At 41.5% G+C, this 23298-nt stretch overlaps 1 protein-coding gene across 1 annotated transcript in view; it reads right to left on the reverse strand.

The window, feature by feature from the left end:
• ryr3 (ryanodine receptor 3) overlaps positions 1 to 23298 on the reverse strand; it is a 399971-nt gene that overhangs the window by 310040 nt on the left and 66633 nt on the right. Inside the window, exon 3 of the mRNA XM_067991361.1 lies at positions 6247 to 6354. Within this exon, the coding sequence (XP_067847462.1) occupies positions 6247 to 6354 (108 nt within the window). The remainder of the gene's footprint in view (positions 1 to 6246; positions 6355 to 23298) is intronic.

Raw genomic sequence — 23298 nt, forward strand, 5'->3', positions numbered from 1 at the left:
CAGAGAGGCCGTGTAGCGCCGAAACAACGGGCGCTACACGGCCCAATTTAGCGCCCTTAGTGTATAAGCATCGATGTAATGTCAATGCACAATCAAATTATTTGTCTCAGGCACAGGATATTATAAACTTGCTAACATTTTAACATGCATGGATGTTTCTACAGAATACTCAAAAGATCAGATTTTGCTATTTAGTGATATCATGTAAATATCTCTCATATTATAACTTAAATTACAGTGGGAATCCCTGATTATGATTCGCAATGTATGCAGAATCCTTGAACATAGGAGTTTAGATATTTGAGGTAACACTGTGAAATTCAATTGCAAACTGCAACTTCTGCACATAATTCACAAACTTCTGAGAACAGCATAATTCTTCAGGTGAAGTATTTCAGAATTCATAGTAGTTCAAAAATCATATTACACAATGTCAAAGTACAAGTAGGCCATGTCATAGAGAATGTATTGAAAAAAGCTATTTACCATTTAATCTTTAAAACATTACCAAAACTAGACAGTTTATCTCATTCTTCCCCAAGAATTTCTGTAAGCACAACATTTTTAATTTAGTGCAATGTCAGGTATGAATTCAGAATTGCTTAGACCCGTCCACAAATGCAAAATGTAAATAACTTTAATATATCTATTTTCTGTTTTTCTCTTGATGAAAGGATCAATGTGACCCTGAAAGTAGGTGCAATTTTCATCCGTTGAGCTAGTTTGATATAATGCACTATGTGTTGTGCTTCGATTGCACTGAAAATACTGAAATTCTGGATTCACTACATTAAAGATCCTAGGTGCAAAATGGGGCAAAAAGGTCCATTTTCATGGGGTTATGTCCTGCACTCAAGGGCAGCTGAAGTACGTCCTGTGCCATTTTGGCTTGGGCAATATGTAGGCCTTCCTGATGGCTGCTTGAAATAGGCGTTAGACTCCTTGCATGTGCTAATGAGGGGCCTAATGCCTGTTTCAGGACCCCTTTGGGAAATTGGTCAGCACTGATTGCAGCAGGCAGAATTTCTGTACACCCCTTACAAGGCTAGCGATACAAAGGGGGTGAGAGCCGGGGGGGCAGGGCCTATGCTGGGAGTTCCCGCGTCCCCGACTTCAGTGGGACCCAGTACAAGATTGGAGACTGATACACCCAATGAGATGAGGAATAGGGTCACACGTAGACCCCACTGGTTTGGGGAGGGGGGTCCAAGCCAGGGAAGTGGCCTAAACCCCTGAAGTTTTTATTTCTTTTATTATCGTTTTTAAATTTCTATTATCGCCCCCCCCCCCCCCCCACCGTACAAAGGCCATTTGCTTGCTGGCCTCATGCAAATGAGTTGCCCTCCCACTGACTACACATACCCTAGCAGGGTCAGTGCTAGAGGGCACTATTTTGTGCGATCTTGGTGTAACTACCAGTATCGTGGTCTGTATAAATTTGGGGGCAAATACTGAGAATGTAAAAAAATGAAAAAGAAAACAAAAAATGCCAAACTGGTACCACTAATGTAAAAGTGAATATGCATTTAAAAATTAATATAACATTAGACACTGTAATATCATAGGTTTTACACAATAAAAATAAAGAGCAAGGTAAGTTCTTCGAGTTTGCCTTGGAACACCCGTTTAATGTTTTGCTCCCCATACCACATAGCAGAAAGCTGTACTCAAACTAATATGCACTCTTCACAGAATTGGTAATGCTTATCCACATAACAATTTATTATAAATAGCCCCACAACAAATAATTATGAACAGCATCAGAAACTGCACTCTGACAACATGCAGATGAGCATGGAGTCAAAATGTTCTCAGCACAAATTAAATGGAATTTCAATTTTTAATAAATGTTGACAGGGGTTGATAATAAACCAGGCAACTACTGGTACCTATAACCTAGAGGACTTTCAGTTTTCATTTTCAGGTTAAAGATGCTTTGTTTAAGAAATCCCAGGGTAACCTAGAACCAATAAGGGCTCATACCACACTTAATCTGGAAGTCCATACTTTTAAAATGAGGCACAAAGAGAAAAAGATCACTGTCCAATTTATTAACTGATTCAAATTTAGAGATTTTGGGAAATATTCAATTTCTTCACTAACTGACAAGAAGTCTTCCATGGTAAGAATAAATACTTAATGATGAACTTTTTGACCACTTCCATTAAGTGGTAGGTACAGAAAAAAAATAATTGTTCCTAAATTATTTGCTAACGTCACACCAACTTGGTTCAAACTATTTAAATTGTTGGTAAATATCCTGTCAGTAGGTTAGGAATTCAATTTAATTACAATGCAGCTAAAATTTTCAAAAACATATTGGCTAGCTAAAATCAAACAGGATATTTTCTTGTTCCCACAACAGAAATCTTGTCAGAGATGAATTGCTTAGGACATAACTAATCAGCAAAAAAAAAATCAAGGACTAAATTTTCTGTTAGTGCCGAAAAGGCATTGTCGACCTCAATATTGGTGCAAACAGGAGGAGTTTGGATCAGCCAATGCAGCTACTGGATGCAGTGTGGACCGACAGGTCAGGAAAGAGATGACTCAACCTACTTTACAGTGCCTGCCCCCAATTTTCTCTACAAAAAAATGAGCAAAGTCCAGAACTGAATTAGGAAGAAATGATATCAGTGCATAGCTGGTAGTACTGCAGCACATTGTTTCACAATAAAATTCTTCTGTCTGTTCCTTTTAAAACTTAGAACCTCACCTGACTGCAAAAAAAGTTGGTTTAATTTAGACGCTTTATCACGGAGAAGAAACGGTTGCTATCACCGTTTAAAGGGAAAATTTAGCCACAGGTCATTATTTCTGATTCAAAAGGCAAGGAATACTTTTCTTATATGACTAAAATGAAGGTACAACATCAAGTTAAACACATTGTTGAGTGTGTGTGGTCAAACCTTCTCAGGAAATTAAAACTCTTAACATGTTAATAATCAATGCGAACTCCTTGAGTTGTTTTCATATGAAATGTTCAGTTTTAAAAAAAATTCTTAGATTTAAAAACATTTAACAAACATTCTATGTTTTTGTACTTTCCAATTAGTTTTTCTATGAAAATGTATTCAAAAACATTTCATGCAATTAATTGTTTTTAGCACATTAATTTACTGAATAGAATCATATTAATAAAATAATGTCTTTTTGGCTGTCCTCCAATATAATTCAGGAAATCTTCCTCTTCTGATACTAAATAGTGGCCCAGTAATTGCTTGGAGCGGTGAACCAACAGTGCTCGTCACTCTATAGATTTATACTAACCCACTAACTTAACGTGGTCTTTACTGGGTGCACTTCCTCAAATAGGAAGTGGAGAAGAGCCCAGCGTTAGCTCCAGCGAAGCGAGGACCCATGGGAGAAGCGAGAGGATCAATCTCTCCCCTCCACCAATCAGATTGCAGCATATTGACAAGCTGTAGAACGTTTTCTGCACGTTGCAACATTAAATCCAGGAAGTGAAAGATGCAACACTAAAATCATTTGTAAAAACAGTTATAGACAGCGAAAAAAAGCGGGTAAGAAATAATCAAATTATATAAAAGAGACAGAAGGAAAAAGTAGGAAAAAATTAATTATATAATTTTCAAAAAAATTTAATGACCAAAAGCTATTAAAATAAGGAGTAATGAGACTCCACATTTTTAGTTGCTTGGCAGTCATTAAGACTATTAAAACTTAGTTTAGACCTGGTATTTTTAAGCATATCTCTTTTGTGGCGATATTAGTTACTTTCCAGCTGAGCAAATGAGCAATTTGGCACTGGTCCCTTGTTTCCACTGATTCCAGCAGGCGATAGCCCTTTAATTCGAAGCTGTCATATCACTGGCAAACCAGGAGGAGCAGGTTCCAGATTTCCGCCTTTCATTGCACATGTGCAAATGCCGGAACTTGCTCCTCGATTTTGCAACTAACAACGGTGAGTGCTGTTGAGCACACCATTATTTTCGAAGCAATTTCTGGGCCAGTGTCTTCTTGTTGGAAGCATTTATTTGCAAATTCAGCATCAACTGAGAGAGCATAATCATTTAAAAGAGTTGATCCCAAACCATAGGAAACACAGCTGCTCAAATCTTTTTAAATGAAAACCCCTCCTAAGTGGATTTTGTAAAATGTAAGTTAATATACATTTTTAATTATTGTTTTTAAGGGATGAAATTTCTGTCTTTCCTCTTACTCTTGCTGTTTGTGTCTTGAAAATCACAAACTGTCTGCAGGTGATGAGATTACCTACTTCCTGACATATACCAATAGCACTCCTCAACTAGCCACTATATGGCAATGATGGGCTCCCTCCCTGCATTTTCAATTAGCCCCAACCCAGGAAAATTAATGGTTTAGGATGACAGTGGGATTAGGGCAGCAGGTTAAACCCACCTCTGGCAGTGAATCCACCCTGGAGGAAAATCCAGGTCTTAGTCTCCATTCAGTACCTCCCCACAGAAGTGCAACTGAGATTAGAAACTCAGCAGAGTGAGAAACCCAACCCATATCTGCCATTCCACCACACCATATTGCTGTGGCAACATGCGATGTACACTGATGCTACAAAGCACAGCACTATCACATTGTCCAAAAGGAATGCGACATTGACTACAGCACTATTTAATATATAATGCAAACAAATAATATTTAATATCATATGCTGACTGTGATTTTCCTATAATCAACTGTAGTTTATCATTTGATACACTTGGTTATTATATCAGAATCCTTAGAACTCTAATGAAGATGTATCAACTAAATATAGCATCCTGTAGATCAGAAAATGCCACTATATGCACTGCCAATTAGTAAAATAAAGCCAAAAAAGTAACTCTGCCTATTGACTTTGCAATATACATTATAACAAATAATAGTACATGCAGTTCAGGTGATGCTCATAAACTGCTGTCACTTCATTCTTGCAGTTCATGACATTACCTGCTTCCCTTGCTGAATTCACTCCAGTTTATCATTATTTTCTAATAAAATATATACAATAGGAATAAAGGATGATTTAATCAGTAAAGAGTCCAATGCGATCCAGCAAAAGCACTTCTATATGTTTTTTGGTGAGCAGTGTAACGAATTATATACTTACATTCCTATCACAAAACCAGGTAAATTAAAATATACACATATATATATATATATACACACACATGTGCAAGAAGAATAACAGTGACCACTGTCCTGTGAAATCACCCTCAGAGTCCAACATTTTGACCACATGCATGCAGGGGTGGGAAAAACAAACAAACAGAATAATGAACATACCCATTTGGTGAAATCAATTGGCTAGCATGTTTGAACAAAAGAAATATCACAGAAAGAATAAATTACAATACTTTAATTGCGCATTTCTCACATTTCTTCCAGATGTATCTTGTGATTTAACACTGTGGAGCTGCTGCAAAGAGATTAATCTAAAACAAACTACTGGAGTAGTGATCTGGAGTGCATTCCTAGTTTAGTCATAAGTTACTGACAAAAAAAACCACAATTAATAATTTCTTAACAAGGGGGTCTTTAAACAGCCATACTCACAGTATATTTTATGAGTAACTTTAGGGAGCAGATAGGATTTTTTTCAAAATCACTTTTATATATATATATATATAATCAGTGTGAGAAAAACAATTCATAGAGGTGGCAGTATATTAGTCCATAATAATAACAGATATCAATTACACATATTACTTAAAATATGTTTGGCAAAGCAAGGATTTTTTTTTAGTTAATCTTTACCATTCTGAATAAGCAGAAATTTCAAGTACCACATATAATGAATAGCACTTTAAGAGTTAAAACAGCAGTCTTGATACATAATCCTCACAACTGATTTTTGTTACTATAATGTTGCATTGAAGAAAAGAATTGAGATGAATTAGAAAATTAGAAGAGGTAACAGATACTGAATCCACTTGACTCTGGAACAATGGCTACTAATAGCTAAGAAGTCAACTTAACCAATCATAACACACAAAATACATCAGATGTTCACTGTGAAATTACCCTCCATGCTTTAATGCTGTTGTTTTTGCAATAAAGTAGTCACATAATGTATTTGAGGTGTTAATTCTATACAAGTCAACTTGATGCAGTCTGAAAAATCACAATAGCTAGACTGCAGGAATATTGGGAACTAATGCAAATAATTCCAACCATAAAAGAGAATGGCCTGAAAATAGTACGAAAAATAAGGCTACTAAAAGAATGAAATTATGAAACATTTCAATATCTGATCTTGATACCTACCCCTTCATTGTTCTTTTTGCTTGTACTGGTCAACATCTCCTGCAAAGCTCTGACAGACAGTGACTGCTCCAGCACAAAAATACAGATGGAAAGGTCAGGTGGAACATACTGTAAACAAAGAAAAAATTATACCAGTGTCAAAATGATTACTTTCTGTTATGTTGTCAAACCTTTTTTGTTCTTTCCGATAAAGAACAATTTTAACTTAAACCAAAGCATGGCAAAAGCAGATAGTCACAGGAAAGGGAGATGATGTGACTGGTTCAATAGGAATTTCAATTTTGCTAATTTGTTCTATCTGGCATCAAGTCCATTGCCAAGTTACACTAGCATGAGTTTGAATTAGTACCAGTGGGATAGGAAATCTGCTGCTTGTATAGATACGACAAAAACTGGTACAAACCCTCGAAACTTTGTATAAACTGGTACAACGTTGCTGTCACATTGGCATTAAAACAAACCCCATGTAGTCTGATTAACACTGATCAAATATACTGCTCAAAGGTTAAATTTTGTCCAGTTCTGCGATCCATCTGTTTCTAAAACATAACACCACTATAGAGAATGTTCGTTCCCTACAGATAAGGGAGACAAAATGGTGAACCCCGTGGGAAAATTATATGAACAGCAGAGAAACTATGACTATTCCTACTAAATGGCGCATCTGTTTTTTTTTCCTTTGCCAATTTTCTCTGGGTTCTGGTTGCTCTTCAGTGCATTACCTAAGTAGCCATTATTCACATGGATTGCTTGACAGTGAATATCAGCAGACTGTTCAATTTGTGAGGGCATCACAACCAAACACCATCCTGATATCAAACACACATGCAATTCTAACAGTGGTTGCTGTATATCGATCAGAAGGAGGAACCTGGTTGATTTTCCCCTTGCTAACCCAAGGGCACTGAGACCAAATGTAGTATTCCTACGACTCCTGACTGAGATCAGCACAGACCAGGAATCAAACCTTAAAATTAAGATAATTATTATTGCATTTTTAATGTTATCTAGGTATGTGTATGTGGAGAGTACATTTTCCTAAACTTTCCTTCTCCATTAAATTGAACTGAACTTTCTTAAGACATCATTTGAATCCATCACAATTAGATAACTCCAGAAAAAGCTGATATAACCTGTTATGACCAGACATTACATAAACAATACACAACAGAATAGATACAGGGGCGGACTGGCTCCCCCAAAAGGCCACGAGATTCTCTCAGAAATAGGGTGCGCTGATAATACAACACCATGGAACTATTCACGGGAACACACAGGAAATCTCCTGATTTCCCAAATGGCCCATCTGTCCCTGAATTGATGTGCAGATAAATGTTAACATGCACTTTTTGTGGTGAATGCTGAATTTTTACATATCAAACCACTTTGTTTTTGAGGCCTGATACTGTAGCATTCAATCCTTTAAACCACAGATGCCTTTAGCCACTGTGTAGATGGTCATACAGTTTGAGAAAAACTGGCACAGCTTTGAATAACTTTACATTGTTTTTCAAATTTCTGCTATCAAACCCTTGTCCTAACATAAAATACATGTATAGTATTTCATATTAACTTTTTTTTTTATTCGTTCATGGGATATGGGCGTTGCTGGCAAGGCCAGCATTTATTGCCCATCCCTAATTGCCCATGAGAAGGTGGTGGTGAGCCGTCTTCTTGAACCGCTGCAGTCCATGTGGTGAAGGTTCTCCCACAGTGCTGTTAGGAAGGGAGTTCCAGGATTTTGACCCAGCGACGATGAAGGAACAGCGATATATTTCCAAGTCGGGATGGTGTGTGACTTGGAGGGGAATGTGCAGGTGGTGTTGTTCCCATGTGCCTGCTGCCCTTGTCCTTCTAGGTGGTAGAGATCGCGGGTTTGGGAAGTGCTGTCGAAGAAGCCGTGGCGAGTTGCTGCAGTGCATCCTGTGGATGGTACACACTGCAGCCACTGTGCGCCGGTGGTGAAGGGAGTGAATGTTTAGGGTGGTGGATGGGGTGCCAATCAAGTGGGCTGCTTTGTCCTGGATAATGTCGAGCTTCTTGAGTGTTGTTGGAGCTGCACTCATCCAGGCAAGTGGAGAGTAGTCCATCACATTCCTGACTTGTGCCTTGTAGATAGTGGAAAGGCTTTGGGGAGTCAGGAGGTGAGTCACTCGCTGCAGAATACCCAGCCTCTGACCTGCTCTTGTAGCCACTATATTTATATGGCTGGTCCAGTTAAGTTTCTGGTCAATGGTGACCCCCGCAGGATGTTGATGGTGGGGGGTTCGGCGATGGTAATGCCGTTGAATGTCAAGGGGAGGCGGTTAGCTTCTCTCTTGTTGGAGATGGTCATTGCCTGGCACTTGTCTGGCGCGAATATTACTTGCCACTTATCAGCCCAAGCCTGGATGTTGTCCAGGTCTTGCTGCATGCGGGCTCGGACTGCTTCATTATCTGAGGGGTTGCGAATGGAACCCTGTGCACTGTGCAATCATCAGCGAACATCCCCATTTCTGACCTTATGATGGAGGGAAGATCATTGATGAAGTAGCTGAAGATGGTTGGGCCTAGGACACTGGCCTAAGGAACTCCTGCAGCAATGTCCTGGGGCTGAGATGATTGATTATACACTACTTCTATGTTGATTCTAGTATCCTGATAACAAATTCAGTTCTGAATATTTATCAAGACCACTACTTCTTTCTAAATTTAATTTTTGTCTTGATGGAGCTTCCATTTTTCCCCAAGTTTTTTTTTGAATTTCTGTCCTCATCATGGTAAGTCGTGAAACATTCTCCACTTTTTACCAGCAGCATCAGCATCAAGCACTCCCAGGTCAAGAACAGCAGGGCCGGATATGGAATAAAGTTCCTGCTAATCTGCCCAACCTCAGAATAGCATCTCCTACTGGATCTGCATGACTTTTTTCATTTCCTGCACCAGTCATACGTATGATGGACTCTCTGAATAAGATAGTCAATTTAGACTCGCACCCACCAGGCTGAGAATTGTATCATTTCTAAAGAATTTAGTATGTGTTAATGACTTAGACTGAGAATGCATTTACACTATAACTGACACAGTTTCACTTCGTACCAATGCTAAATATATAACGTAAATTTGGAATCAATTTGATTCTGGAGTGAAGTGGGGTGACATTCCTTGATGGAAGAACTCTCCAATTCACTCTAGATTCAGCTTGGCCCATGATGCTGGATTTACCCTAGAACTTATTAGGAACAGATGTGTAAATGCAGCCTAAGATCTCGTACATTGATCGATCTAACTGCAGTACAGTACTGAAAGAATACACTCGTTAGACAAGGTTTGTGCAGCAATTTGACAGATGTGCTCACAAGGCCAAGAAATGAAAACAAATTTCAATTGCATTTTTGTGAATAAGTAACACAGTAGTTTTGCCATGATGAGAAAAAAATCTGTTCTACAACATTTGAATCTTTACAAAAGTATAGAGAAGACATTGAAAATGAATTATAGCATCTAATTGTTGATATTGCAGATACGTTTAACCCCTGGACAGCTATCTGGCTCAATTTATAGCTTCAATGAATGTATTTAACATACAGGCAGAATCTGATAACCAAGCAAGATTTATGTCAGGAGACGTGTCCAGCAAGCAAAAAGAGGAGACAGGCCTGAAGTGAAAATTTAAGATCGTATAATGTTTCAGCAACTAAGCATCTATTAATCTAATAAAGCTACTAACCTAGTTCAGGCACATATGTTGCATCAGTTACTAGGGTGATAGCACTAAAAGGGGTCAGTTAGGAAATACTAATAAGTGGTATCAAATTTGTTTATCGCTGCTGATGACGTTTCTTCAAGAAAATGTAGCATTTTCCCTGTTCATTTTTTTCTCCCTTTTCTGCTTCCTTTCTGAAGTCATTGGACGCTAAATTGGGCAGTGTAGCGCCCGTTGTTTCGGCGCTACGCAGCCTCCCGAATATTCAAGATGGTGTCTTGGATGCACACACACGTGCCATGCGCCAGACGCCATCTTTGCATGCCCAGAGAACAAACGCCAGCATCAAGGAGAATATGCGTTTGATCAGTGTGCAATGCTGATTTAAAGTGATAGACAGCATTTTGGCACTTAACGCTCCACTCAACTCACTGTCTTAACCACGACCATCCAAACATGTCTTGGAGAGCATCGAGGACCGCCCACCAGCGCTATTTAAAGGGACCATGCAGAATTTACATGTTAGTTGCTGGATTATTGCTTCTGGCTGCTGATACATTTGTATCTGTTCTTGGAGGTCTCCTATACTTGAATACTAGAATGATGGGACATAACCTAACATTTAGAACCAGGACGTGCAGGAGTGAAGTTAGGAAATTTTTCTACACGCAAAGGGTTGGAGAAGTTTGGAACACTCTTCTGCAAATGGCAGTTGATGCTAGCTCAATTGTTAATTTTAAATCTGAGATTGACAGATTTCTGTGAACCAAGGGTATTAAGGGATATGGGGCTACAGCGGGTATATGGAGTTAGGTCACAGATCAACCATGATCTCATTGAATGGCGGAACAGGCTCAAGGTCTAATTGCCACTGCCACTTGCTGCCTCCTGTTATGCGCCACCTTCTCCTGCAAGAAAGCGGGACGTGTGTCTGGGTGATGTGCCTGTCATAGTTGAATAGTTGCCAGTGTGTGTGGCCTATGAGTTGTGGGTGGGTGGCTTGCAACAGTGGTAATGTGTGAGAGTGAGAGGAAGTATCTGATTGGAAGAGTTGAGTACTATTGAAAGAGTTTGTTAGTATGTGGGTGATGGGGACTGTAGTGGATGCGGCTAGTGGTGCAGTTGGTAGGAGATGCCACTTGACAATTGACCTCACTCACCTTGACCACTTGTGTCAAAGCATTGCACTTCTTACTGCACTGCATCCATGTTCGTGGTGTTGTGCTCCTGGCATTGACTGTGTCCCCTCCTGCCTCCCACTGCCTTTTGAGAATATGTCTGGAGGGTCTCATGCACCACCCCCCCACCCATCCCCTGCGGATATAGAATGCCCCCGCTTCTGTCCACCTGTTGCACCAAGGCCTCCAGTGCATCAGCAGAGAACCTTGGTGCACGCACTCTCGCAGGCCTGGTACCAACTCGGACCGGCAGATTGGTGAGGTCAGGCACAGAAATTGGAGGATGTGGGATTTAGTGGTACGCAACCTTTATTCAATGTTTTAAAATAACTCAACAGTTCGTAAACATAGAGACGAGACATGCATCTGTGTTTTATGTGTGTGATGTATGATGTCTGTTCAGACTCGGTGCAGACCCGTATCTTCTTTCTCGCAAATAACAGATACCGGCTACCTTGAAGAGATGCAGGCTGCCTATCAAGAATACATCCTTCCTTTAAGGGATTCGGGCTTCCCCTGTAGGTAGAAAGTGCAAATGTTGTGGAATCCTCGTGTGAAGGTTTAGTTTTGTTGCATGTTCTCTGGTAGCACAAATATCTCGTGCTACCTGCGACGGGTCGACCGGGCGCGGGTAAATCGCGTGATGTGATGTTTGCGCCCATTTTCGGGGGTAAACCAATTTAGCCCCCATAGACTTTCTTTTTAAGGTATAGATTGACGAGCATCAGTTCTCTCCTCCATTTCATCCAGGTGGCTGTTATTCACATGTGAGCCTTAGCAGTGAGTGCTGAGTTCAATCGTGTTCTCACCTGACATCTATATTCACAAGCACTTGAAGCAGGGGCCATTGTATGGTGATCAGAAGCAGGCACCTTACCTGATTTCCCCTTCCCTACCCTAGGGGCTGCTATTGTTTCTGATGTTCAATGTTTCCTTAACAGCATTGGGCCTTGTTGCTAAGTAACAGAGATCAGAAGTAATCTGGTATCAAATTTTTGCCTATGAAGACTTAATAAAAAGATACCTATTTCTGAAATAACTACACATTTTGACTAAACTGAGATGTAAAAATTCCTTATCATGATTACTGCAATTGTAAACAATTTTACAACACCAAGTTATAGTCCAACAATTTTATTTTAAAATCCACAAGCTTTTGGAGGCTTCCTCCTTCCTCAGGTGAATGTGGAACTGAAATCCTCGAACCTATCGCATTTATAAATCACAGAACAATGCCTGGTGATTACAGAGAGTCTTTTCAACTGCCCGTTGCCAAGGCAACCAAAGTGTTCAGACAGATAGGTGTTACCTACAGGCCCACCGAATATACAAACGGCCAGAACTAAAAAAAACAGATGATGTGGAGATGCCAATTAAAAAAACAGAGCGAGAGAGGTAGAAACATAGAAACATCTGGAAGGAAAAGACAGCAATTGACCCGTTATATTAAAAACAGATAACATTTGTTCGCTGGTGGGGTAATGTGTAGCGTGACATGAACCCAAGATCCCGGTTGAGGCCGTCCTCATGGGTGCGGAACTTGGCTATCAATTTCTGCTCGACGATTTTGCGATTTTACCCAAACACACGGAACAGCCATGGGGACCAAATTCGCACCCCAATACGCCAACATTTTCATGCACAAGTTCGAGCCGGACTTCTTCACTGCACAGGACCTCCAACCAACGCTATACACCAGATACATCGACGACATTTTCTTTCTATGGACCCACGGCGAAGAATCACTAAAGAGACTACACGATAACATTAACAAGCTCCATCCCACCATCATGGACTACTCCTCGGAATCAGTTTCTTTCTTGGACACACGAATCTCCATCAAAGACGGGCACCTCAGCACCTCACTCTACCGCAAGCCCACGGACAACCTCACGATGCTCCACTTTTCCAGCTTCCACCTTAACCACGTCAAAGAGGCCATCCCCTATGGTCAGGCCCTGCGAATACACAGGGTCTGCTCAGACGAGGAGGAATGCGATGGACACCTACCGACGCTGAAATACGCCCTAGTAAGAACGGGATATGACGCTCGACTCATCGATCAACAGTTCCGACGGGCCACAGCGAAAAATCGCATAGACCTCCTCAGAAGACTAACATGGGACACAACCAACAGAGTACCCTTCGTCGTCCAGTACTTCCCCGGAGCGGAGAAACTACGCCATGTTCTCCGCAGCCTTCAACATGTCATCAATGACGACGAACACCTCGCTATGGCCATCCCCACACCTCCACTACTCGCCTTTAAACAGCCACCCAACCTCAAACAGACCATCGTTCGCAGCAAATTACCCAGCTTTCAGGAGAACAGCGTCCACGACACCACACAACCCTGCCACGGTAACCTCTGCAAGACATGCCAGATCATCGACACAGATACCACCATCACACGAGAGGACACCACCCACCAGGTGCATGGTTCATACTCCTGTGACTTGGCCAACGTTGTCTACCTCATACGTTGCAGGAAAGGATGCCCCAGAGCATGGTACATTGGCGAGACCATGCAAACGCTGCGACAACGGATGAACGGACACCGCGCAACAATCGCCAGACAGGAGGGTTCCCTCCCAGTCGGGGAACACTTCAGTAGTCAAGGACATTCAGCCACCGACCTTCGGGTTAGCGTACTCCAAGGCGGCCTTCGAGACACTCGACAATGCAAAATCGTCGAGCAGAAATTGATAGCCAAGTTCCGCACCCATGAGGACGGCCTCAACCGGGATCTTGGGTTCATGTCACGCTACACATTACCCCACCAGCGAACAAATGTTATCTGTTTTTAATATAACGGGTCAATTGCTGTCTTTTCCTTCCGGATGTTTCTATGTTTCTATCTCTCTCGCTCTGTTTTTTTAATTGGCATCTCCACATCATCTGTTTTTTTAGTTCTGGCCATTTGTATATTCGGTGGGCCTGTAGGTAACACCTATCTGTCTGAACACTTTGGTTGCCTTGGCAACGGGCAGTTGAAAAGACTCTCTGTAATCACCAGGCATTGTTCTGTGATTTATAAATGCGATAGGTTCGAGGTTTTCAGTTCCACATTCACCTGAGGAAGGAGGAAGCCTCCGAAAGCTTGTGGATTTTAAAATAAAATTGTTGGACTATAACTTGGTGTTGTAAAATTGTTTACAATTGTCAACTCCAGTCCATCACCAGCATCTCCACATCATGATTACTGCAAACCTACATTTCTCTGAAATTCTTTGTAAAGGTTCACTTAAGATCTCAATATGACATTGAGCAAGTGTGTCACAGTTGACAATGAACACTGGATCTGGAGTAGCTTATTCAATAAGATTTAATTGCAGCAGTTAAAATGCCAATGATTGTTTGGAGGGGAAATTATGTTTTATTATTTCTTTATCATTGTTTAAATTTCTATTTAATTATTGGCTATTTGGGTTGCGAAGAAATAAATAAATCAATTATAGTAATAAAACATGCTATGAAAGTCTTGCAATATTTTGTTTTACAGGAATGAGAAGATTTTACAATTGTCTTGTAACATAATTACCTTTAGTTTATAAGGACTCCCCCAAATATTTGTCTTTTATATTAATGTTTATACTGTAATAGCAAATTAAGCTAATTTTGGAATTGGAATAAGTTCTATACACTGAAAAATAACTTTCCTTCTGGCTATATAATTCCAATCCATAAGCGGTAAACCTTATCACTACATAAAATTCATTCAAAGCTTAAGAATATAATGCAAACATTGAATATTATTTCTGCAAATTAGCTTTATTTACTCCTATAAATTTTAACACAAAAGGCCAACATTTGGGGGTTCCCTTAAAGATTAAAGCTATTAATAAAGCCATTACAGAATCTTCTTGTTTGAATAAGTCTAAACAATGTGAAAATATTTTTCCCTCTCCTTACTGGGGTACAGTTCCAGTGGTGCTGGTTACCTCCAGTACTCATTATTCATTCGCGAGCCTTAACAGTGAGTTATAAAAACCTTGGATCTTAATGTAACGCTGCACAAAAAGGTCTACAGTTGCAATTTCATCATCAACCTTAATCTAATTATCCCTTTCAATTTATAATTGTAAAATATGTTGAAATGATTTCAAAATCAACTACTCCAATTTTTAAGTTTAGGTTTCTTCAATTACTTCTTTGCTTTTAAGAATGGATTTTTTTTTGTTATTAAAATAAGGTGGGAATTATATCAAGCTAGTATACTCACTGAAATGCAATATCAAATATGTTATGTAAAATGAATGCTGACATATCACTTAGGTGCAGAGCATTTATAGAGAGGATTTTGTGTTTTTGTAACAGTCCTCTAACATGTATTTTTCAGGAAATTACATTTTTTCACGCATTACAGTAGGCGTACAAAAATATACAATTATTAAAATTCAAAAGAGTCATACCCCGTTAATGCAAATTGTTTGCCATTTTTCTTTCAATTGATTCTTGGGATGTGGGCGTCGCTGGCAAGGCTGATGTTTATTGCCCATCCCCAGTTGCCCCGAGAAGGTGGTGGTGGACTGCCTTCTTGAACTGCTGCAGTCCATGTGGTGAAGGTGCTCCCAAGGTCCCATGTACAACCATCTTCCTTTGTGCCAAGCATGATTCCAGCCACTGGAGCATTTTCCCTCTGGTACCCATTGATTTCAGTTTTATTAGGGTTCCTCAGCGCCATATTCGGTCAAATGCTACCTTGATGTCTAGGGCAGTCACTCTCTCCTCGCCTCTAGAATTCAGCTCTTGTGTCCATGTTTAGATTAAGGTTGTAAAGAAATCTGGAGCTGAGTGGTCCTGGTGGAACCCAAACTGAGCATGCGGAGTAGGTTATTGGTGAGTGAGTGCTGCATGATCGTGCTATTGACAACTCCTTCCATCACTTTCCTGATGATTGGGAATAGGCTGATAGGACATCATTGGCTGGGTTGGATTTGTCTTGGTCTTTATAGACAGAACATACCTGGGCAATTTTCCAAGTTGTTGGGTAGATGCCAGTGTTGTAGCTATACTGGAACAGCTTGGCTAGGGGCACGGGTAGTTTTGGACACAGGTCTTCAGTATTACAGCTGGGATATTATCAGGGCTTGTAGCCTTTGCTGTGTTCAGTGCAGTCAGTTGTTTCTTGATGCCACATGGAGTGTATCGAATTGGCTGAAGACTGGTATATGTGATGGTGGGGACCTCAGGAGGAGGCAAAGAAAGATCATCCACTCAGTACTCTGGCTGAAGATGGTTACATTGCACTGGGAACAAATTAGTAATGGTCAGACCAGATATAACTATCAGCCTAAGAGTGGAAGTGGGGCTCAGCTGGGAATCCAGGCCAGGATCACAGCCTGATCCCCTGAAGAAAAGGGGGGTGAATTTTAAAAGATTTTCTAAATGTACCCACTTTACAAAGAAAAACCGTTGGGGGCAACTGTAGATTCTTTCCAGGAGGACCTGATGCCATCCCTGCCCCCTCAGAACTGGCAACATCCACTGGATTTCCTGGTCTTCTTGCTAAGATGGGTGCTCCAGATGTGCCTTTAGTGGCACTAGCACCTACTGTTGGTAGGCAAATTAGGAACCTCTCCGACCCTGGAAAGTCTTCCAGGTTTAGCAGGAGTGATAACTGGCAGATGCATTTTGGCATGTTTGCGGAGATGCCCACATGCAGATTTTCAGGGCCACTGTATTAATCTAAGATGAAACCCCTTACAGATTCTAGCATTACCATTTTGTCAGAGTGGGAGGCATTCCTACTTGTAGATTAGGATGCAGTTATATTACCAATTTTGCGTCAATGTAAAGTGAGCGTCGACATGGAAGTAGTAACATAACTTTGAAGTCGGGTTCTTATCCAACTATTTTAAAGCCTAATGATGTGAAACACCCAACAACAACTCGTATTTTTATAGCACCTTTAATGTAATAAAAGGTACTTCAAATTGGACAGCATTAATGCCAAGCAGTAGTAGAAGAGTTAAGTGATGTAACTGAAGGCAAGTTTGAAAAGAATGTTTTGAAGATACTTTTAAAGTAGGGGAGAAATACAGCACGATAAAGATGTTTCGGGATGGAGTTCCAGAGAGTAGGGTCAAGGTGGGTGAAGGCTCTGCTACCGACGGAGGAGCAGTCAGCGAGGGTGATCCACAGGAGGCTAGAGTCAGATTACTGAATGGCGTGGGCTAGGACACGGGCCTGGAGGAGGCTGTAGAGTGAGACCATGAAGGGATTTGCAAACAAGTACAATAATTCTGAATTCAGTACATTGAAAGGCAGGAAGCAGTGGAGAGCTGAGAGTGGTAATGGGTGAGAAGGCCTCGATGCAGTATAGGCTGTGGACTGCAGAGTTTTGGATGAGTTGAAGCTTGTGTGGGCTAGAGATCAGGAAGTTGGCAAGGAAGATGTTGGTGATGAGGCAAGGGGCAGAGGCAGGCAAATTTGCAGAATGGAATTAAACGGGCTTGATGTTGGATAGAATATAGATTTGGAACCTCAGCTCAGAGATAAACAGGTTGCTCAATGCCTGGTTCAGCCTGAGTGAGCGACTGGGAAAGAATAGAGTTGAAGGAGCCAAGTAAGATGAATTTGATTGTCCCAACATTCAGCTGGAGAGAGTTCTGGCTTATTCATACCACACAGGAGGTTGCACAGGCACAGGCTGCGGTATAACTCCAGCCTAGGACAAAGCAATTTGTTTGACTCCTGAGAACTTTTAGAACTTTGTACGGAATCTTATGAGGGAATGGGCCACTTCTGCCTGTGCTTTCTTAACATTAAACATTAGCTATCTGGGAGTGAAGCTCTGTGCAAGCATCCAAGCATGCATGTGTAGAGCTCCCATTGACCTTAGTGTGACCTGCAGCAAGATGCATCCAGCAGCGTAATTTCAGTATACTCACTACCCATTTCACTTCACAAATATCAGTCTTAAATTAACACTATACATTATAACTTCAGCAGTAAAGTCACACAAAAAAAATCAGTTTTCTAAAGTCAATTTAAAAATCTGCCAAAAGAAAAGGTATTAAATATGTAATAGTGTAGAACTTCCTATCATTGAATGCTTAATGAACTCATATTACATCCCTATGAGCACTACTTTTATGCAAGTATTAACCTGCTTATTTTAAACAGGTTAACGCCTGGGTAAAAATAGTGCACACATGAATGTAACTGGAGTATGTTTAAGCTTTCAGACATGAAATTTGCCAACTGTAAATTCTGCCTTAATACGTTTACACTTTATATCTGTCTAGAAATCTGTGCTCACTCACCATGATCAAAAAGATGGACCACATATTTTGTGGTATATAGTCACTAATGTTAACTTCTACAGCTTTAGCGACCATTCTATTATTGTGACTAAAGATATCAAACAGCCAAACCACAGGCTAATCTTTTTGAAACAAATTTATTTGTGGTCAGTACCATTGATGTGCTTACCACCTTCAATCATGACTACAGTGCCTACCATTTGGTACTGTGCCAATTAAGACAGAGTCGCCACTTAATTCTGAGTGTTCAATAGACCAGTTCCGCTGAGATTCTGCACCATTAGTTATGCACAGCTATTTTCCTGTGAGGGGAGGATATGGATGGATCTTCTGCCTACCCCCACCCCCGGCCACCCCCACCCCTTACCCCCAATATCAAGGGGGCATGTCCAAGGTGGCATATTTGTTTAATAACTATCTGCCAAAACACCGAACACTCCAGGATGATCCTGGAGAGCAAAGAAAAGCCCCAGCTTCTTTTCTCCACTACCCACGTTCTCTTTAAACCTCTCTGCCCTGCCCTCTCCACCAAGTGTAAGGAGCTCATGGACTTCTTTGTTAATAAGATGGAGACTATCTGTTCAGCTGCCTCTGCCGTTCCTCCCTTCCCTATCAAACCAAACCTCCACCAGTCTCCACCTTAGCCTCGCCTTGAACCCATGTCTCTCTCCAGTTTGTCTCCCATCTCCATTCATGCCCTCTCTCAGCTCATTTCTTAACCCTATTCCCACTAAACTGCTGACCACCCAACTTACCTTCTTAGTTGCCATTGTAAATGGTTCCCTCTCCTCAGGAACTGTTCCCTTTCTTTTCAAAACTGACACCATCATTTCTTCCTCAAATAACCCACCCTTCAGCCATCCATCCTTGCAAACTACTGCCCTATTTCCAATCTCCCTTTCCTCTCCAAAGTCCTTGAACATGTGTCACCTTCCAAATTAGTACCTATCTTTCCCACAACTCTCCAATCAGATTTCTGCTAATCACAGTACTTAAACAGCCTTAACCAAAGGTACAAATGACATCCTCTGTGACTGTGGTGCATTATCCCTCCTCGACCCCCTCGACATTTTCGCAGCCTTTGATACAGTTGACCACATCATTTTCGTCTAATGCTTCTGCTCTGTTGTCCAGCTCAGTGGAACTGTCCTCCCTTGATTCCACTCTTACCTATCCTATCATAGCCATAACATCTGCAGCAATGGCTTCTTCCTGCCCCATACTGTTACCTCCGTAGTCTCCCAAGGCTCTCTCCTGTACCTCACCTACATGCCGCCCCTTGGAGATATCATCCACAGATGTGGGAGTCAGCTTGCACGTGTACACTGACAACACCCAGCTCTACCTCTTCACCAGCTCTCTCGACCCCTCCACTGCCTTTCTGTTGTTAGACTACTTGTCTGACTTCCACTCTTAGCTAAGCCACAATTTTCTACAGTTAATCATTGGGAAGATCAAATTTCCAACCTCATATCCTCTCCATCACAACAACCACCTCCTTCCACCTCCGTAACATTGCCTGCCTCAGCTCATCTGCTGCTGAAACCCTCATCCATGCCTTTGTCACCTCCAGACTTGACTATTCTAATGCTCTCCTGGCTGACCTCCAATCCTCCACCCTCCAAACACTTCAGTACATCGAAACTCTGCTGCCTGCAACTTATCGCGCACCAAGTCCTGCTCAACCATCATCCCTGTCTTCGCTGATCTATATTGGCTCCCGATTTCCCAGAGCCTCAGATTTAACATTCTCATCCTTGTTTTTAAATCCGTTCATTGCCTTGTCCCCTCCTATCTCTGTAACCTCCCCCAGCCCTATAATCGCATCTCCCCTGCCCCCCCCTCCATCCACTAAATCTCCATTCCTTGGACTATGGCCTCTTTTGCATTTCCCCTCCCTTTGCCCCACAATTGGTGGCCATGCCTTCAACAGCCTTGGCTTAAATCTCTGAAATTCCTTCTTTAAATCCCTCTGCCTCTCCACTTTTAAGAACCTGCTTAAACCTAACTCTATGACCAAGCTTTTGGCCACCACTCTTTTTTTGACTCAGCCCTTATTTTTGGTTACAACTCTGTGCAGCACCTTGGGACATTTTACTCCATTAAAGGCACTATTATAAGTGTAAGTTATTATTGTTGTTGTAATAAAAACAAACATATACTGCCTCTTCTTAGGTTCCTTTACAATCCACTAATCCCCAGCTGAGAGGATGGGCCATCAATGATGAAAGCTGTTGGAGCCAACTGACAATAGGTGTGCAAGAAGGGTCCAGAAGGGGAAGAGCTTACTTCCTGAATTTCTTACCTATCAAACATAGGTTAGTCTCTATGTGGTACCTCCCCCTCAGACAAGGTTGAGAATTAGAACTTTCCTCATGAGGAAATGAAACAATAAATAGTTACCCTACTACCCTGTAGCATCATTTATTACAGCATCAATGCAGTGTGCCAACCTGTCATCTATATTCTTCTTCTTTCCTCTTATTTCTTCTTATTTCCTCCTATTCATTTTAGCTTCTTTTATATTTTCTACATTGCTTCCCTTTTATTTATCACTTTCCCTCCCTTTTTTGTTCTATTGGTTCACTGGTTCATTGTTTTCATTTTCTGGAGTGTTCCTTTTATTCTCCCATTGGCAACAGTCAAGGAGGAGATAGCAGATGGACAAACACAGTGGGCAGGATTTTTCTTTGCTATCTCACCCCAAATCGGGTGGGATGGCAACGGAAGCAGCAGGGAAAATCAGTTGCAAGGCCTCCTGCCACCTCCTCACCTCGACCTTAACTTTCCTCCTCAAGCCCCAGCTGGGACTGCCACTGGCCACCCCTTCCCCATCTGCCATGTGCAAGTGCCAGTGGGGAGGCAGGGGCCAAATTCCCTGCCCAATTCCTTCCTGTACACCCCTCTTACCACCACTCTTCGGGGCTGTCCACAGAAGCCTGGCAGTAGTCCCTAGGGTTGCAGTGGTAAAGACTTAAACCGGGAGAAGGCATTGTTGTGGCCTCCTCTCCATCCAGTTTGGCTTCAGACGCCTACCTATGTAGGCTTTGGTCTCAGCTAAGGCCTTCAAATAGTTGAGGTACCTGATTCAAAGGGGCCCTGCAGCCCCTTTAAGTTCCATCTCATCTTCTTGGGTTCTGTTGCAGCGGTCCTGCTGCAGAACTGCCTTGATTATGGAGGGGATCCCATCCACTGGGAGCCTGGGATAAATAGCTAGAAAAATGGGCCAGTGTCATGATGGAAAAATCCAGTCAAGTGAGTCATAAAAACCATGAAAATCAACTGGAAGAGTGAGAAAATGGGAAAAAAAATCAAAATGAGCAAGAAAAGAGAAGATCAAACAGGAAGAGTGAAACACAGAAAGGATAGCAGGGAAAAATATACAGATGCTGAAAATGAACCACTGTGCTGATCATGCTTAACTAACTTGATAGAGTTTTTTGATGAGGTAACAGAGGGTCAATGAGGACAATGCAGTTGATGTGGTGTATATGGACTTTCACAAGGCATTTGATAAAGTGCCGTATAATAGGCTTATAGGCTTGTCATCAAGACTAAAGCCCATGGAATAAAAGGGGCAGTAGCAGCATGGATACAGAATTGGCTAAGTAACAGGAAACAGACAGTAGTGGTGAACGGTTATTTTTGGGACTGGAGGGAGGTTTACAGTGGTGTTCACCAAGGGTGGGTACTAGGACCACTGCTTTTCTTGGTATAAATTAATGACTTGGACTTGGGTGTACAGGGCACAATTTCAAAATCTGCAGATGACACAAAACTTAGAAGTGTAGTGAACAGTGAGGAGGATATTGATAGTCTTCAAGAAGATATAGAGAGGCTGGTGGCATGGGCAGACACGTGGCAGATGAAATTTAACCCAGAAAAATGCGAGGTGATACATTTCGGTGGGAAGAATGAGAAGAGGCAATATAAACTAAAGGGCACAATTCTAAAAGGGGTGCAGGAACAGAGAGATCTGGGGGTATATGTACACAAATTGTTGAAGGTGGCAGGGCAGGTTGAGAAAGTGGTTAAAAAAGCATACGGGATCCTGGGATTTATAAATAGAGGCATAGAGGACAAAAGTAAGGAAGTCATGATGAACCTTATAAAACACTGGTTCGGCCACAACTGGAGTATTGTGTCCAGTTCTGGGCACCGCACTTTAGCAAAGATGTGAAGGCCTTAGAGAGGGTGCAGAAGAGATTTATTAGAATGATTCCAGGGATGAGGGACTTCAGTTACATGGATAGACTGGAGAAGCTGGGGTTGTTCTCCTTGGAACAGAGAAGGTTGTGAGGAGATTTGATAGAGGTGTTCAAAATCATGAAGGGTCTAGACAGGGTAGATAGAAAGAAACTGTTCCCATTGCGGAAGGGTCAAGAACCAGAGGACATAGATTTAAGGTGATTGGCAAAAGAACCAAAGGTATCGTGAGAAAAAACTTTTTTGCGCAGCGAATGGTTAGGATCTGGAATGCACTGCTGGGGTGGGTGGGGGGAAACGGGTGCTGGTGGTGGAGGCAGATTCAATCATGGCCTTCAAAAGGAAACTGGATATATACTTGAAAAGAAAACATTTGCAGGGTTATAGGGATAGGACGAGGAAGTGGGACTAGCTGGATTGCTCTTGTATAGAGCCGGCATGGACACGATGGGCCAAATGGCCTCCTTCCGTGCTCTCACCTTTCTATGATCCTATGACTCTATATACCAGTAAAGTAAGGGTCAAGTGAGCAGAATTGTGTACACTCCAGTGGCAAAGTGAGACTGGTTTGTCCAGTGGGCTAAAACATTATCGTTTCATCTGTGGGGAACTTCAACCCAACTCTTATTGGGCACAAGTCCACAGTGTATAATAAGCCATAAGTCAGCACTAATTACACAATTTCACTTGGAAAGGTCTTAGAAAAGGTGCTTGT

The sequence above is a fragment of the Heptranchias perlo genome, chromosome 10, assembly GCF_035084215.1.
Source record: "Heptranchias perlo isolate sHepPer1 chromosome 10, sHepPer1.hap1, whole genome shotgun sequence".
Classification (NCBI taxonomy): Eukaryota; Metazoa; Chordata; class Chondrichthyes; order Hexanchiformes; family Hexanchidae; genus Heptranchias; species Heptranchias perlo.